At 40.9% G+C, this 17427-nt stretch overlaps 1 protein-coding gene across 1 annotated transcript in view; it reads right to left on the minus strand.

Moving 5' to 3' along the window:
* Window positions 1–17427, minus strand: part of ACOXL (acyl-CoA oxidase like) — a gene marked incomplete at its 3' end in the record, with an annotated part of 356274 nt that overhangs the window by 17977 nt on the left and 320870 nt on the right. The window contains 1 exon segment of the mRNA XM_082643007.1: window positions 13772–13873. Within this exon segment, the coding sequence (XP_082499133.1) occupies window positions 13772–13873 (102 nt within the window).

Below are 17427 nucleotides of genomic sequence, written 5' to 3' on the forward strand. Positions count from 1 at the left end.
CCTTTGCTGTGCAAAAGCTTTTAAGTTTCATTAGGTCCCATTTGTTTATTTTTGTTTTTATTTCCATTTCTCTAGGAGGTGGGTCAAAAAGGATCTTGCTGTGATTTATGTCAAAGAGTGTTCTTCCTATGTTTCCCGCTAAGAGTTTTATAGTGTCTGGCCTTACATTTAGCTCTTTAATCCATTTTGAGTTTATTTTTGTGTATGGTGTTAGGGAGTGTTCTAATTTCATTCTTTTGTGTGTAGCTGTCCAGTTTTCCCAGCACCACTTATTGAAGAGGCAGTCTCTTCTCCATTGCATATTCTTGCCTCCTTTATCAAAGATAAGATAACCAGATGTGTGTAGGTTTATCTCTGGGCTTTCTATCCTGTTCCATTGATCTGTATTTCTGTTTTTGTGCCAGTACCATACTGTCTTGATTACTGTAGCTTTGTAGTATAGTCTGAAGTCAGGGAGCCTGAAATTGAGATAGTTGTAGTGAGGTGGATGGACCTAGAGTCTGTCATACAGAGTGAAGTAAGTCAGAAAGAGAAAGACAAATACCGTATGCTAACACATATATATGGAATCTAAGAAAAAAAAAAGGTATGAAGAACCTGGGGGTAAGACGGGAATGAAGACCCAGACCTACTGGAGAGTGGACTTGGGGATGTGGGCAGGGGGAAGGGTGGGCTGTGACAGAGTGGGAGGGTGGCATGGACATGTATACACTACCAAACGTGGAATAGATAGCTAGTGGGGGGCAGCCGCATAGCACAGGGAGATCAGCTCCTTGGTTTGTGACCACCTGGAGGGGTGGGATGGGGAGGGTGGGAGGGAGGGAGATGGGAGAGGGAAGAGATATGGGAATATATGCGTGTGTGTGTGTGGCTGATTCACTTAGTTGTGGAGCGGAAACAGACACACTGTTGTAGAGCAATTATACTCCAATAAAGATGTTAAAAAAAAAGATACATTCAAATACAAATTACTTATACACCTAGCAATGCCCTAGACAGAGACAAAGCTATTTCAATTTTTTTTAATGTGCTGTTAATATTTTTCTCAGCAACTTCCAGAATTACCTCATAATCTTGAGTGAATGTAAATTTAATTAAAAAAATGAAAGTTGACAATAAAATAAAATAAAATAAATAAGCGGTGCTGAGAAAACTGGACAGCTACATGTAAAAGAATGAGATTAGAGCATATCCTCACATTATATACAAAAATAAACCCAAATGAATTAAAGACCTAAATGTAAGACCTGAAACCACAAAACTTCTAGAAGAGAATAGAGGCAGAATACTCTTTGACATAAATCGTAGCAATATTTTTTTGGATATGTCTCCTAAGGCAAAATAAATAGAAGCAAAAATAAGCAGATGGGACCTAATTAAACTTAAGAGTTTTGCACAGGAAAGGAAATCATCAACAAAATGAAAAGGCAACCTACTGAATGGGAGAAAATATTTGCAAATAATATGATGGACAAGGGGTTAATATTCAACATATATGAACAGCTCACACAACTCAATATCAAAAAAACAAAGAAACTAATTAAAAAATGGATAGAAGACCTGAATAGACATTTTTCCAAAGAAGATATACAGACGGTCAATGGGCACATGAAAATATGCACAACATCACTAGTCATCAGAGAAATGCAAATCAAACCATAATGAGATAGCACCTCACACCTGTTAAAATGGCTATTATCAAAAAGTCTACAAATAACAAACATTGATGAGGATGTGAAGAAAAGGGATACCTAGTATGCTGTTGGTGGAATTGTGAATTGGTGCAGCCACTATGGAAAACAGTACAGAGGTTCCTCAAAAAACTAAAAATAGAACTACCATATGATCCAGCAATCCCACTGCTGGGTATATATCTGAAGAAAATGAAAACACTAATTTGAAAAGATTCATGCACCTCAATGTTCATAGCAGCATTATTTACAACAGCCAAGATATGGTAGCAAACTAAGTGTCCATCAACCGATGAATGGATAAAGAAGAAGTGGTATATATACATAATGGAATACTACTCAGCCATAAAAAGAAGGAAAATCTGTCATTTCCAACAACCTGGATAGACCTAGAGAGTATTATGCTCAGTGAAATAAATTCAAGACAGAGAAAGACAAATACTCTATATTATCACTTATGTGTGGAATCTAAAAAATAGAATGAATGAATATAACAAAACAAAAACAGACTCACAGATATGGAGAAGAACTAGTGTTTACCAATGGGGAGTGGGAAGGAGGTAGGGGAGAGCTAGTGGTATGTGATTAAGAGACACAAACTACTATGTATAAAAAATAAGTATCAGGATATAGTGTACAGCACAGGGAAATATAGCCATTCTTTTATAATAACTTTAAATGGAGTATAATCTATAAAGATATTGAATCACTATGTCATACACCTGAAACTAATATACTGTAAATCAACTATACTTCAATTTAAAAATGGAAAGGAAATGCAATGACCAAAATAAAAATTCAGTGGATAGTCTCAACACCAGAATGGAGGAGACAGAGGAAAACATTAGTGAACTGGAAGACAGAATGATAGAAATTACTAAATCTGAACAATGGAGAGAAAACAGACTGGAAAAAAAAACAAGAACAGAGGCTAAGGGTCCTGTGTGGTTATAAAAAAAAATCTAACTTAAATGTCATCAGAGTTCTTGTGAGAAAAGAAGAGAAAAGAAAGAGGGCAGGGCTGAAAAGTACATAATGAAATGACTGGGAACTCCCCATTTTGGTAAAAGACATAAACCAAACTTCAAAATGTTGACTGAAACTCAACCAGGGTATATTCAAAGAAATACCATCAAGGCATATCATCATTAAACTTCTGAAAACTAAAAAAAAAAATCCTTGAAAACAAAGAGAGAAAAATGATGATTTATTCATAAGGGGAAAATGATTTTAATGACAGCAGATTCTCATTAGAAACTATGAAGGCCAGAAATGCGTTCAGGTGCTGAAAAAAAAAACTCTCAACCCAGAATCCTATATCCAATAAAACCATGTCATTATTTTCAGATGACATGTTTGTTTGTACAGAATATTCTAGGAATCTACAAGAACTCCTAGAATTAATATGTAAGTTCAGCAAGGTTGTAGAATACAAAATCAACATATGAAGAATCAATTGTATTTCCATATACTAGCAATGGACATGTGGACACTTGAAATCAAATATGCAGTACTATTTACAATCACTCAAAAAAAGGAAATAATTAGGTATAAGTCTAACAAAACGTGTACAGGTCTTGTATGCTGAAAACTACAATATGTTGATGAAAGAAATCAGAAGAAATCTATATAAATGGAGAGACATACCATATTCATAGGTTAGAAGATTCAGTGTAGTATTGATCTCATTCCTCCAAAAAGCAATATTCAGGTTTAATAATTCCTATCAAAATCCCAGAAAGATTTTTTTGTAGATATAGACAAGATTATTCTAACATTTACATGGAAAGAAAAAGAATTAGAATAGCTAAAACAATTTTGAAAAAGAATGAAGTGGGAGGAATCAACCTACCACATTTCAAGTTTATATAACTAACGTAATCAAGACTGACCATGTGGTATTGGCACAGAAATAGGTACACAGCCCCTTGTATCAAAATGGAGAATGCAGAAATAGAATGACACAAATATGCCCAACTGATTTTAGACAAAGGTGTTAAAGCAATTCAATGGAGAAGAGATAACCTTTCAAGAAACTGCTGTTAAGGAAATTGGACATCCATAGGCAAAAAAAAAAAAATCTTGGGACTTCCCTGGTGGCACAGTGGTTAAGAATCTGCTTGCCAGTGCAGGGGACACGGGCTCAAGCCCTGGTCCGGGAGGATCTCACATGCCATGGAGCAACTAAGCCCATGCACCACATCTACTGAGCCTGTGCTCTAGAGCCCATGAGCCACAACTACTGAGCCCGCATGCTTAGAGCCCTGCTCTGCAACAAGAGAAGGCACCTCAATGAGAAGCCCACGCACCACAACGAAGAGTAGCCCCCGCTAACTGCAACTAGAGAAAGCCTGCACACAGCAACGAAGACCCAACACAGCCCCCAAAATAAATAAATAAATAAAAAGGAAAAAAAAAAAAAGCACCACATGAGGAACGCTTGTGGTGAAGAAAACACTGTATCTGCGCTGTATCAATGTCAAAATCCTGGGTGTGACATTGTATTATAGTTCTGCCAGTGATTCCACTGGGGAAGACTAGGTAAAGGGACATGAAATATCTCTGTATTACTACTTACAGCTGCATGTGAATTTATTATTCTCTAAAAATAAAAAGTTCAATTAAAAAATCAACCCCCCATAATTGTAGTCAGATGTCTCTCAGGTTAGGTTTTAACAAAGGGATTTAATAAACACAATAGAGTTCTTTTCTCTTTTTTCTTTGTATTCTTTTTAGATGGAGCATAATGCAGAGATACAAAGAGTAAGTATATATCAGCTTGCTGGATTATCACAAAATGAACACACACATGTAGCCGTCACCCAGATTAAGAAATGGAACACCTGTATTCCAAGAGACCTTGCCAAAAGTCACACACTTGAGCTGGCTATTTTTTCTTACATTGTCTCAGCAGTAGCTAATTTGGTGAACTGAATTAATGCCTGGTGGTTCAAGGCCAAAATTTGTGATGTGAATGACCAGCTGTCCAAGGAAGGAGGAGACAGAGGAATTTTGGTTTTCTATAGACGTATGGGTGCTCACAAGTGAGTCCTGTCCCTTCTCTGTCCCTTAAAATGGGGCCACCCCTACTAGCTGTCTCTGTATGGTTTACCAAGTACCAAGTTCTTTGAGTCCCCCAGAGGAAGGGAGAGGTGGGACAGGACACAGCAGTATCTAGTCTCTAAAATCAAAGGAAAGGGGCAATTTACCATGAGAAAAAGAAAAACTACAAACACATTTTATTTTATTAAAAGTATTGATTTCTAACTAGATTAACAATTTCTACCAAAGTGGATGTACTCGGCATCATTTCTGTTTCCAGTTCAGTAATTCATTTAAATTTTATTATTATAGAATCATAATAAACCCCCCCTTGTCCTAACTGTGACTGGGGTCTGCTCTGTCTGTTTGACTCAGCTGAATTCCACCTCCTGGAAGGTGTTTTTTTGGTGTGTAACACAACTACTCTTAGGAACAAATTTCACCGACAGGAAATTCTCACTGTGCATCCCGTAGTGAGGGGATGAACTCAGACTTATGGAGTAGGACCCCAATTACCCAGCACTTCAAGTATCTCCCCAAGGAGCCCAGGATAATACAGTTGCCAGAAGAACTCAGAGGCTGGAGCTCAGCAAAACAAGTTGCTCTATCCTGTGGTTATAACAAGTTATCCTTGAATGAATGAAACGGAATGAGCCTGGCTCTCCCAGATACACAAAGCTGTACTGTGAGGCAAAGCACAAGGGTCGACCAGATGGCTGCCACGCAGAACCAGGATTGCAGGGGTGGTGACCTCAGGGTCCATTTTACTGGCCAAAGTGAAGAAACACATCTCACTTGTATTTTCTTAACCTCAGTTGAATGGCCTGCATTTATAGGTTCAACAATGTATTTTATGCCACTGAAGAGCAGGCTTGGGCCAGAGGTAAAGGGGAGGGGGGAGGGAAAAGAGAGTTTTTCCCTTTTCTTAGTGGTACTCTGTTGGGACTGCTATTTTTCTTGTCTCTCTGGTTTGAGGGTTTCTGGCTCTTGGAAAAGAAGGTGGACCAGGATACACTCATATTTTGCTTCCTGCCATCTCCTGGAAGTGAACCAGGGGTCCTACAATAGTGAAAGGCAGTTAAAGCCAGTTCTGGGGGTGCTTTCAAAACAAAGAGGATTTTAAAATTTGACTCAATTGCATTCCATGTAACACCACTTCACTGTGATGTCATTTCAGTGACACCCCCCTGGCTTCTAGACCAAGGATCCATCATTAGGAGCTATCCCTCCCCACCCTGATGGAATGGGCGCTTGTGGTTACACACCACACCAGCCTGGAGGACACAGCCAAGCATTCTCAAAACCTCGTCAGTTGCTTGTAGCCAAGTCAGATGGACCTTACTGGGTAGGAAGGACGGGGGTTGGGGAACCAGAGATCTTTTCTCAAATTCCTTACAAAGAAAGAGTCTGTAGGTAGTAGGTGAGGCCAAGGGATGGAGAAGCCCCACCTCCCTTTCCCAACCCAGTGGATGTTTGCAACATCTTTTGCCTAAAACCTCATTTTGTGTTGCATTTGATTCCAGTATCTGAACATCTGTTAAGCTACCTTGATCCAGGTGTTTGGGGAAAGGGAAATAGAAGGATAAGAAATCTGAGCGGCCATTTAAAAAGAAACATTTAACGCAGTGTGGAAGACAGCCAACACAGCATTTGTAGGAAGTGAAAGGCGCGTGCACCATTTCTAAGCCTCGTGGGTAGGAGCACGGGGTACGTGTTCTTGAAGTTAAAATTTGAGGAGAAAAAGGGCTAATGTCCCAACACCATCCTTCCATCTTGGAACTCTCCCCCAAGTTTTTCTTCCTATTCTGTTTTTCCAACCCAAGTCTTTATGCCACAGGGCAGTGAGTGCATTTATATTGTACACTTAATTCAAAATAGTAAATAAGTGTTATCCAGCCTCTAAATTCAAAGGAGCCCCGTAGCGTCCTGGCTTTGGGGTCTAGTGTCTGCCACACTTCTGCACATTCTCACTCTAAGCCCATTTCCTAAGAATAAGTCAATGTGTTAGTGGCTACATCAGCTCAGAACTATCAATACTTGAATGACCCATCAACATCGGGCTTGAATGTTTTTCCTCCTTAATGAATCAACTATTTGATTGACTAAACTGAGACTAAAACCCAAACCTTAGCGGCTGTTTTAGACTTGAGCAAATACAGCAGAAGAGCCAAGATCACTTGCCATCAATGGGCTCCCCCTGGCCTCCCTGATGCAGCTGGGTCTCCCGGCAGTTCTCACTCAGGGAGGAAAAGGATTCCTTTCGCTGGGGCAGCGTAAGACTATTAGGGGCTGGGCCCACCCCTGTGTCCACTTGCTGGTGAGGGTACAAAACAGGACTTGGGCTGGTGCTGGTGAATCTGAGCTTCACCCTAACACACCAACATGAAAACGGCCAGTCTAGAGGCATGGGAGAAGGACTCAGATGGAAAAAGGTGCCAGTCACCTGCTGCTCCAACAGAAACAGTGCTCTCTGGAAGGAACTGGCCAGTCACAACTCAATCCGGACATCAAGGCAACATCTGGGTGAAGGAGTAACAGCTGTGGGTATAATGTGATCAAATATTGTGGAGGTGGCGTGATTGCTTGGCCATGGTCATGATCAGTATTTATTTTCTCCCTTCCTGAGCGAGTATCTGGTTTTTAACACGGTTACTCTTACAGGCAGCCTCCCGTGCCCTCTGGGAGGTGGAGAGGAGTGGCCCTCCGTGCTGCTGTGCTGGGTTACACAGCCCTCCCTCACTTCCCTGCAGGTCCTTTAAAACCCGCATTCTCACATGGTTCCAAGATTTGGGCTCAGGGCAGGAAACAGAACCTGATTCAACATTTTGCTAAGTATGATTTTCACCACGCTGAATAGGGTCTTTTTTGACCTGCAACCACGACTGGTCCGTGGTTCTCTTGATCCACATAGACTGAAGAGCTTCCTCCCCTGTGGATTTCCTAGTGTGAGTTCACCACACATCTACATGTACTTGCTTCTCTGTATGTCACCAAGAGTCACTGTTCCAATAGCAGTGGGCACTGACAGAGCCGGGCAGCTGTGCCAGGGAGTTCAGGGAGCAAACACTCCAATGAGAAAAATGAGCCAGCCCTAAAACTTAGTTGACTTTGGGGCTCCCCTGGTGGCGCAGTGGTTAAGAATCCGCCTGCCAAGGCAGGGGACACGGGTTGGGGCCCTGGTCTGGGAAGATCCCACATGCCGCGGAGCAACTAAGCCCATGAGCCACAACTACTGAGCCCTCGTGACACAACTACTGAAGCCTGCGCAACTAGAGCCCACGCTCCACAACAAGAGAAGCCACCGCAATGAGAAGCCTGTGCGCCGCAACAAAGAGTAGCCCCCGCTCACTGCAACTACAGAAAGCCTGCACGCAGCAATGAAGACCCAATGCAGCCAAAAATAAAAAATAAATAAAATAAATAAAATTTTAAAAAAGAACCTTAGTTGACTTTAAGGGCTGGTATAAAATAAGTTGAGGACTGAGGGACAAATATTCATCTCCATTAAAATACATCATTTTAAAAAGCTGAAGTTTTCGTTTGGTTTTGTGTTATTTTAAGCAACGTGAAGTTGGTTTTAGTGGAGATATGCAATTGGTAACTTAGGTTATTTTGAAAGATTTTCCTCCTTAAAATGAGCCTCAGCTGATAGTTCCTCCTTAATGCTGATAATTATCTAAAGCAAAACAAACGTCTAGGTCAATGATGACTGAAACAGGATAATTCCTGGATACTAAATTTTCCAAGAACAAAGCACACAATTGTTCTATACACACCCCTGCAAAAGTTCTTAATGGAAAGGGCACAGAGACCTTTTACTTGGGGGCCTTGTTATGATGGAGCCCCAGAGGCACCACCACGAGACTGCCTTTGAGCCAAGGTCTCACAATGAGGGCACAAAGGTGGAGCTGCCCCATCCTACAGTTCAGGTCTGGGGTCACTAGAACAGCAGGGAACCTGAGTCCAGAAGTACCTTTCCCTCTCACTACATCAGCTGCAAGTCAGCCTCAGATTCCCCGTCCCTAAAGTAGATTAGCAGCTATTCACACTAAAGGGTGCTTGTGGGGATTACACAGGATCATGAATGTGGACCAGCTCTGTCAGTACTGAAGCTCCAGACAAAAGCAAGCACTTAGTTATCACAGCCAGGAAGGGCTTGGGAGATGCGCTTGCATTTTAAAAGAAAACAAAACCCAGTCCAAACCCCCATCTCTCATGAGCATCAGTCAGACCAGTGGGCACTTGGGCTGCTTCTGGAGTATGTGGATGGATCTTACCCACTCTGGGACATCAGGCAGGCCTTTCTGAAGTTTTGAACTCAGGTCTTTTAAGTGCTCTGTGGTGCCCATGTGGACAAGTAGGGCTACAAACAGGTGATGCTGCATGCTCCACCTCCGTTTAGGCTTAGAAGTTCTGGATTCTATGATCAGATGGAATCTTGGGCAGCTGTTTACCTTCTCTGTTTCTTAGTTTTATTCATTTACTGCATGGGGATTATATCAGCCTTACTTACCTAGAAGATCTTTATGAGAATGCAATGAGATTTTTTTTAAAGAATAAATATATGCATTATTAATTATCATTAGACTGGAGCTTCAGCATAACTCCTGGGTACTCTGAAAAGTTTTATTATTTAGAAGCAGCCCAGGCTGATTGCTATTCCCTGATGCTGACTTCTTTTTAAAATAAACTTTTTATTTTAGAATATATATATATATATATATATATATATATATATATATACACACATATATGTATATATATATTTTGGCCAAGCCCCACGTGGCTTGCAGGATCTTAGTTCCCCAACCAGGGGTCGAACCTGGGCCCACGGCAGTGAAAGCACCAAGTCCAAACCACTGGACCACCAGGGAATTCCCTTAGAATATATTTAGATTTACAGAAAAGTTCCAACAGAGAGTTCCCATATGCCCTTCACCCAGTTTCCCCTAATGTTGACGTCCTACATAACTATGGCCCATTGTCAGAACTAAGAAGCCAGTATTAGTACATTAAGGTGCATGTGTCTTTTTGAATTATGGTTTTCTCAGGGTATATGCACAGTAGTGGGATTGCTGGGTCATATGGTAGTTCTATTTGTAGTTTTTAAAGGGACCTCCATACTGTTCTCCATAGTGGCTGTATCAATTTACATTCCCACCAACAGTGCAGGAGGGTTCCCTTTTCTCCACACTCTCTCCAGCATTTATTGTTTGTAGATTTGTTGATGATGGCCCTTCTGACCAGTGTGAGGTGATACCTTATGGTAGTTTTGATTTGCATTTCTCTAATAAGTAGTGATGTTGAGCATCTTTTCATGTGCCTCTTGGCCATCTGTATGTCTTCTTTGGAGAAATGTCTATTTAGGTCTTCCACCCATTTTTTGATTGGGTTGTTTGTTTTTCTGATATTGAGTTGCATGAGCTGTTTGTATATTTTGGAGGTTAATCCCTTGTCTGTTTCTTCATTTGCAAATATTTTCTCCCATTCTGAGGGTTGTCTTTTCATCTTGTTTATGGTTTCCTTTGCTGTGCAAAAGCCTTTAAGTTTCATTAGGTCCCATTTGTTTATTTTTGTTTTTATTTTCATTACTCTAGGAGGTGGGTCATTTGCAGCACTATTTACAATAGCCGGGTCATGGAAGCAACCTAAACGCCCATCGACAGATGAATGGATAAAGAAGATGTGGTACATATATACAATGGAATATTACTCAGCCATAAAAAGGAATGGAATTGGATCATTTGTAGAGATGCGGATGGACCCAGAGACTGTCATACAGAGTGAAGTAAGTCAGAAAGAGAAAAACAAATATCATATATTAACGCATATATGTGGAATCTAGAAAAATGGTACAGATGAACCTGCTTGCGAGGCAGAAATAGAGACACAGATATAGAGCACAAACATATGTACACCAAGGGGGGAAAGTGGGGGAGAGATGAATTGGGAGATTTGGATTGACATATATACACTAATATGTATAAAGTAGATAACTAATGAGAACCTGCTATATAGCATAGGGAACTCTACTTAATGCTCTGTGGTGACCTAAATGGGAAGGAAATCTAAAACAGAGGAGATGTATGTATACATATAGCTGATTCACTTTCAGAAACTAACACAATATTGTAAAGCAACTATACCCCAATAAAAAAAAAGATAAAAACAATAAAATATACTAAGATTAAAAAAATATTAGTATATTAATGTTAACAAATATAGACTTTATTCAGGTATCACCAGTTTTTCTGCCAATGTCCTTTTTCTGTTCCAGGACTCCATCCAGGTACCACACTACATTCAGTCCTCATGTCTCCTTGGTTGCCTCTGCTTGATGATGGTTTCTCAGTACTTCCTTGTCTTTCATTGACTGACAGTTTGAGGTGTACCAATCAGGTAATGTGTGGACCATCCCTCAATTTGGTTTTGTCTGACATGTTTTTTTCATGATTGGACTATGGGTTTTGGGGAAGAGTGAAGTACTCTTCTCATCACATCATATCAGAGGTCCATGTCATCAACATGACTTATTACTGGTGATATTAACCTTAATCACGTGGTTAATATGGGATCTACCAGATTTCTCCACTGTAAAGTAACTCTTTTCCCTTCCCATACTCTATTCTTAAAAATAGAAGGAAGTCACTAAGTCCAACTCACATTCAAGGGAAGGAAAATTGTTTCACTTCCTGAAGGGGGGAGTATCTACGTATCATTTGGAATTCTTCTTTAAGGAAGACTTGTCTCTTTGTGTTCAATTTTATTTATTTTTTGGCCATCCCGCATGTGGGATCTTATTTCCCCGACCAGGGATCAAACCTGTGCCCTGCCCCCCCGCAGTGGAAGTGTGGAGTCCTAACCACTGGACCACCAGGGAATTCCCATGTGTTTAATTATTTTATACTTTGGGTTAAAATCCAATATGATGTTATCTATTTTGTTGCAAGTGTTCCAGCTTTGGCCCCTGGGAGCTCTTTCAGTTACCTCCTTCCCACATCCCTTGGACATACCCCCATAACTGTGGGTCTTTCTATTTTTATTTCTGTTTTGAGCACTTTCTGACTTTCTGGCTCTAGAAGATGTTCCAGGTTCATCTTATATATTCATTGCCCCAGCCAGAATCAGCCATTTCTCCAAGGACCCTGGTTCCTATTTTGGAAAATTATATTAGAAACCAACAACTGGGCACTGAGCGTGCTTTTTGTTACTGGCTGATGCTGATTTCTAACCAAATAAAATAATTGAAAATATTTAGAGCCAGAGAGATATGGGGTTTTGCTACCTGTATTACTTTGGGCAAGTTACTGTGTCACATTGGACCTGTTTCCTCATCCACGTGTAAGAAAAATGAACATCACTCAAAGGGTTGTTGTGAGGTCAAGTGAGATAATATTGAAGGAACTTTCTCTTTCTGATATTAGAGAGCTAGGTTTTCTTTTTTTACACCTTTAAAGCATCAATGATCTGACAATACAGTGATGCAAAAAATTAAGGGAAAATGGGAACCAAGAAAAATAAACAAGTAAGAAAATTGCGTTTGCCATGAAGGCATTTGCCATTTCCAGCAAATCTGAATTTTCACTTTGACAGGGTGGAGCAGGAAGTGATGATAGTGAAAACCAGGGCCAGCACTAAGCAAGAAATTTAATAGACAGTAAGCTGGATGCCAAAGAGCTATAACCCTGGGGGAGGGTAAAGAAATGGCTGCCCTTATTCGAACTCTCTGAGTCTTCCAGAAAACCTCAAACCCTGAATTTGGTTTAGGGTGGGTCTTAAGCTGGGAGTCCCTTCAGATGTCTTGCAAGGGGAAGAAGATACCTTCAATTTGCCCTTCATATTCATCTTACAAATCATTTTCCAAGGACAATGAGTAGCACACATCTAGGACATCTTGCGCACTTAGCCCCAGCGGACGCCATGTGGAGCCGAAGAACCATCTAGTGGAGCCCTGTCTAGACTGCAGAATCATGAGAAACGAGAAATGGTGGTTGTTTTAAGCCACTAAGTGTTGGGGTTTTTTGTTACATAGCAATAGATAACTGAAGTATTTTTATACATGCTTTTTGTCATAATTGCTGCCTCCTAAGAAGGAAAAGGATTCTTCAAGCTTCTTCCGAGCCCATTAGAGTCTTGCTCTGGCAGGCTTCACCAGGTTTGTCTATCACTTAAGACTTCAACCAAACTGGTCTTTTCACTGTTTCTTAATATGTCTGTCCTAAGGACTCCCATTTCTTTGATTTTGCTCACTTCACCAACCCCATCTGAAGGCTCACCTGCATTTCCCCCTCCTCTGTTGAACCACCACCTCCACTTTGAATTTTCCCCTCTTCCAGGTCAAGCAAAAAACACCATTAATTACAAAGTGACCTCTGTCCTCTGAACTTGTGTTCATTGAAAAGGTCCACTCCCTCGTGTTGTTATTTGTGTTATTTGAAGGCAGTTTCGTGTCCCCAGCTATAATGAGCTCCCTTGAATGCAGAGACTGAGGATATACCTGTCTGTGTTTCAGCATCTAACAGGGGGCCTGGAAGAGAGAGGGAACCCAGAAAATGTGTTGTATAGATGATTATGCTGTTTGATAGTCTTTTTCTAAAGCAGCATTATGGTGATGATTCACTGGCTATACCTTCATTTTCAGGTGCTCTGTGGCTGTCACACTGAATTCCCATTGCAACCACTGACAAAAATACCACCAGGTCTTTTTTCTAAATATAAAGAATGAGTTAATAGGCTTTTGTAAGAAGGAAGAAAATGAAAATCACTTCATACCTCTTTTTTTTTTTTTTGCCAGCACTTTTGATTTCTTCCTCTCCTTTACATGTGAGAAGTTCATACATGGTGAATCACTTCCCTGTCACTTAAACTCTGAAGTGTAATACGATCACGGTAGGCAATGAAAACATGTATGTGAAGTCTCAGAGGCACAAAAATTCGTGAGTGGAAACCGATAAAAGATTGGCAGGACTGTTTTCTAAGAAAGCAAAGAGCCGACAGCTGAGCACGAGGGGTTTCTTCTGCACCCCAGGGATTCTTACCTGACGCCTAATCTTCATGCTGTCCAGGGGAGTCAAATATTTATGTTCTAGATACCAGGCTCGCTCCTGGAACACCAGTTTGGTTCCACATAGCAGACAAAACTAAAGGGTGGGGGAAGAGGAGAGAAATGGAAAAATATGTTAGAAAACGCAGAATCTAAGGAGGCCAATGAGAAATAGTGTAATATTACATTTCATAAAATCATAAAAGTTAATACATACTTAATGTAAATGGTCACATTTTGGTTTTTTTTAATTTTTATTTTATATTGGAGTATAGTTGATTAACAATGATGTGTTAGTTACAGGTGTACAGCAGATTCAGTTATACCCATACAAGTTTCTGTTCTTTTTCAAATTCTTTTCCCATTTAGGTTATTACAAAATATTGAGCCAAGGTCTCTGTGCTATACAGTAGGTCTTTGTTGGTTATCTATTTTAAATATAGTAGGGTGTACATGTCAATCTCAAACTCCCAATCTATCCCTCCTCACCCTTTCCCCCTGGTGACCATAAGTTTGTTCTCTAAGTCTGAAAATGGTCACATTTTGGACATGCAATATGTGTTTTATATTTTGAAACTACTCTATGGAGAAATTTAAAGCATATATAAAATTAGAAAAAATAGCATAACCAACTTCCATGTCTCCATCCCCCCAGTTCAACAAATATTAACTCACAGCCAGTCTTGCTTCATCTACAATCTCATCTAATTCTTCCCCACCCGAGGTTACTTAGAATCAAAGTCCACTCATAATATATTTTTTAAATAAATGTAATATTTCTGTTTGCTTTCTTTCTTGATTCATGAAAGAATACTCTAAATGCACATTCTGAATAATATCATCTTGATATTTTCCATTGAGCATGGTTTGATTAGACTTTCATAAAAGTAGCATTCCTCATTTTCATTTTGTTTCAATATGTTTTTCCTATCATGTTTCTGAAACCGACACGCAGATCTCCATCATGACATCGGTGGCATCCAGCAATAATAGATGAGTTTTCCTGTATCAACAAGTAACTTTTAAGTTAACTATTCTTTAGCACTTCATATTTAATAATTCCAAAATTATACAAACATAGAAATAATAGTATAAGGTACCTCCATGTCTATATCATCCAGCTTTAATAGCTATAAACTCATAGCCAATCTTGTTTTATCTCTACTCCCACCTGTTCCCCCCTTCCCATATTATTGTGAGGCAAAGTTCAATTGTTATCATCTCTAGGTTTGGAGGGAAGAGAGCTATGTCGATCCTGGAAGAGAAAGCTATGTTGACAGGGTCCCCTTAGAGGAGCTGTGACCTTCAGCCAAGGAACACAGAAACCCCAAGGTGATCCCACAAGAAGGCAGGCAGGGGGCAGGGCTATCCCAACCTCCTTCTCCTCCCCATCTCCAGTCTCTAGCTGGGGCTTCCTGTTCTCAGAACCTAACTGGATTCAGAGGGCAAGGATTCCTCTGATGCAAGTTACGTAGATCAATTTCCTGGGCCCAGAGCAGGGTGGAGAAGGGTGGAGAGTAGGGCTGGGAAAGCAGAGGGAGGATGTCTGGCAAAATCCCATCCCTAACACCCCCGACAGGTGGTCATCCAGCCTTAGTCCAGTCCTATCTCAAGTTCAAGTTCACTTGGTCCCACACAGCCCCGACTGCGGACACCATTCCCACGTTCCATCCCAGCAGGCCAGTGTCACACTGCGCTGCCTACGTCTGCTCTGTCCTTCTGTCGACCCCTGACTTGTCCTCCTGTTGACAGTCTGTGGCTCTTGTGTATCTGATGCTCAGGGCCACTTTTCTGGCTTTGAACTTTTTCTTTTCTCCTTGAACACAGCTCGGACTCTCCTTTGACTACCCTCTTTTCTTGTCCTGGGAAACAGGTGGTCTGGTTCTTGGTGGCAACCAGAACGCCACCTGGAGGTCCAGATACCATCAGCCCAGCCTCAGGTCCTCAAACGGAACCTGAATGTGCTTCCTTTGAGGTTTCAGAGATGGGAGCTCAGTGCATTAAGAGACATCCAGTTCTCCAATCCACTGTTGGAAGAACCATTGCATACTGAACCACTTGTCTATGTGGAATATGAATTTATGGATTGTTAACTCTGCTGGAAAGGGATCTTGTCCTGCTCATCTCTGTATGCTTAGGGTCTGGGGAGAAAGCTGATACACTGTAAGAGATTGGCTGACATCCAATTTCCTGTATACCTCATAGTTATTAATCCTGTAACTTTTGCTGCCTAACGAGCAAAGCAGGAGTGTATGAAAGTATCCAGATAACAACCCTTAACAAGTTAAAGATAAGTTTCACATCTCTGTTTAGGCGTTCTTTCTTCAGAGGATCAGCCTTCACAGACTGCCATTTTCTCACAATGCAGCTTCCAGGTCTTGTGCCACTTTGGACCTGGTGGCCTCTTCTCAATGCTTCATTCTCTCTTCAAGGTGTCTCACGGGACTGAACACAGTGTCCAGATGTTTTCTCATCACTGTAGCGTCAGTAGAACCATCGCTGTCCTGGTTTGGGACTCTATACTTTTACAAGCAAAGTAAGATGGAATTTGCTTTTATGAGAGTCACGTGTTTTTTTTTTTTTTTTTTTTTTTGCGGTACGCAGGCCTTTCCCATTGTGGAGCACAGGCTCCGGACGCACAGGCTCAGCGGCCGTGGCTCACTGGCCCAGCCGCTCCGTGGCATGTGGGATCTTCCCGGACCGGGGCACGAACCCATGTCCCCTGCATCGGCAGGCGGACTCTCAACCACTGCACCACCAGGGAAGCCCCAGTCACATGTTTCTTGAAGAAATGAGTGAAAGAATATCATTCAATTTGGTTTACATCAAATGTTTGCTCATTTAACACTCCAACTATGCCTTTTCTCCTATGAACCGTTTTCAACCAACCCATACAGACACATACACATCCCTAAAGGGATGATTTTAAATTTATTCTCTTAAAGTATCATCTTGTTGATATGACTTACCTCAAGTCCCCAAAATCTCTATGAATATTGATTCAATCACCTCATGTGTTTATGTCCTTTACAGATTTGTCAGGTCCATCTTTGTCTTTATATCATAGAACTCAACTGATAGATCTATATCTTTTCAATCAAGTATTTGAGAATCTATTTAATAGACTCTCATCTAACTCATATTTCCCTAGCTTATACATAAGGATAGCCTAAGAATCTGGAAAGTGTTGTGCAAAATCAAGATACATCGGGCTTCCCTGGTGGCGCAGTGGTTGAGGGTCCGCCTGCCGATGCAGGGATGCGGGTTCGTGCCCTGGTCTGTTAGGATTCCGCATGCTTTGAAGCGGCTGGGCCCGTGAGCTGTGGCCGCTGAGCCTGTGCGTCCGGAGCCTGTGCTCCGCAATGGGAGAGGCCACAACAGTGAGAGGTCCGCATACCGCAAAAAAAAAAAGAAAGGAAATAAGGTTAGTTTAGCAAGGCTTAGCCACAGTGAACACAGACACGCTCCTAGTGACCATCTTTTTCTAATCACTCATAAACTATCTTGAATAGCCTTTTCTAGCATTTTAACTTGGATTTATAAATTCTATAGTTTCCCCAATCTATTTTTTCTTTTCTTTTTCTTTTTTTTTAACGTGAACATTTGCTCATTTACAGTTTCCTGACATCTCTTTTGTCCTCCTTGGTTTCA

Source organism: Mesoplodon mirus (genome assembly GCF_964341445.2).
Source record: "Mesoplodon mirus genome assembly, chromosome: 14".
Taxonomy (NCBI): domain Eukaryota; kingdom Metazoa; phylum Chordata; class Mammalia; order Artiodactyla; family Ziphiidae; genus Mesoplodon; species Mesoplodon mirus.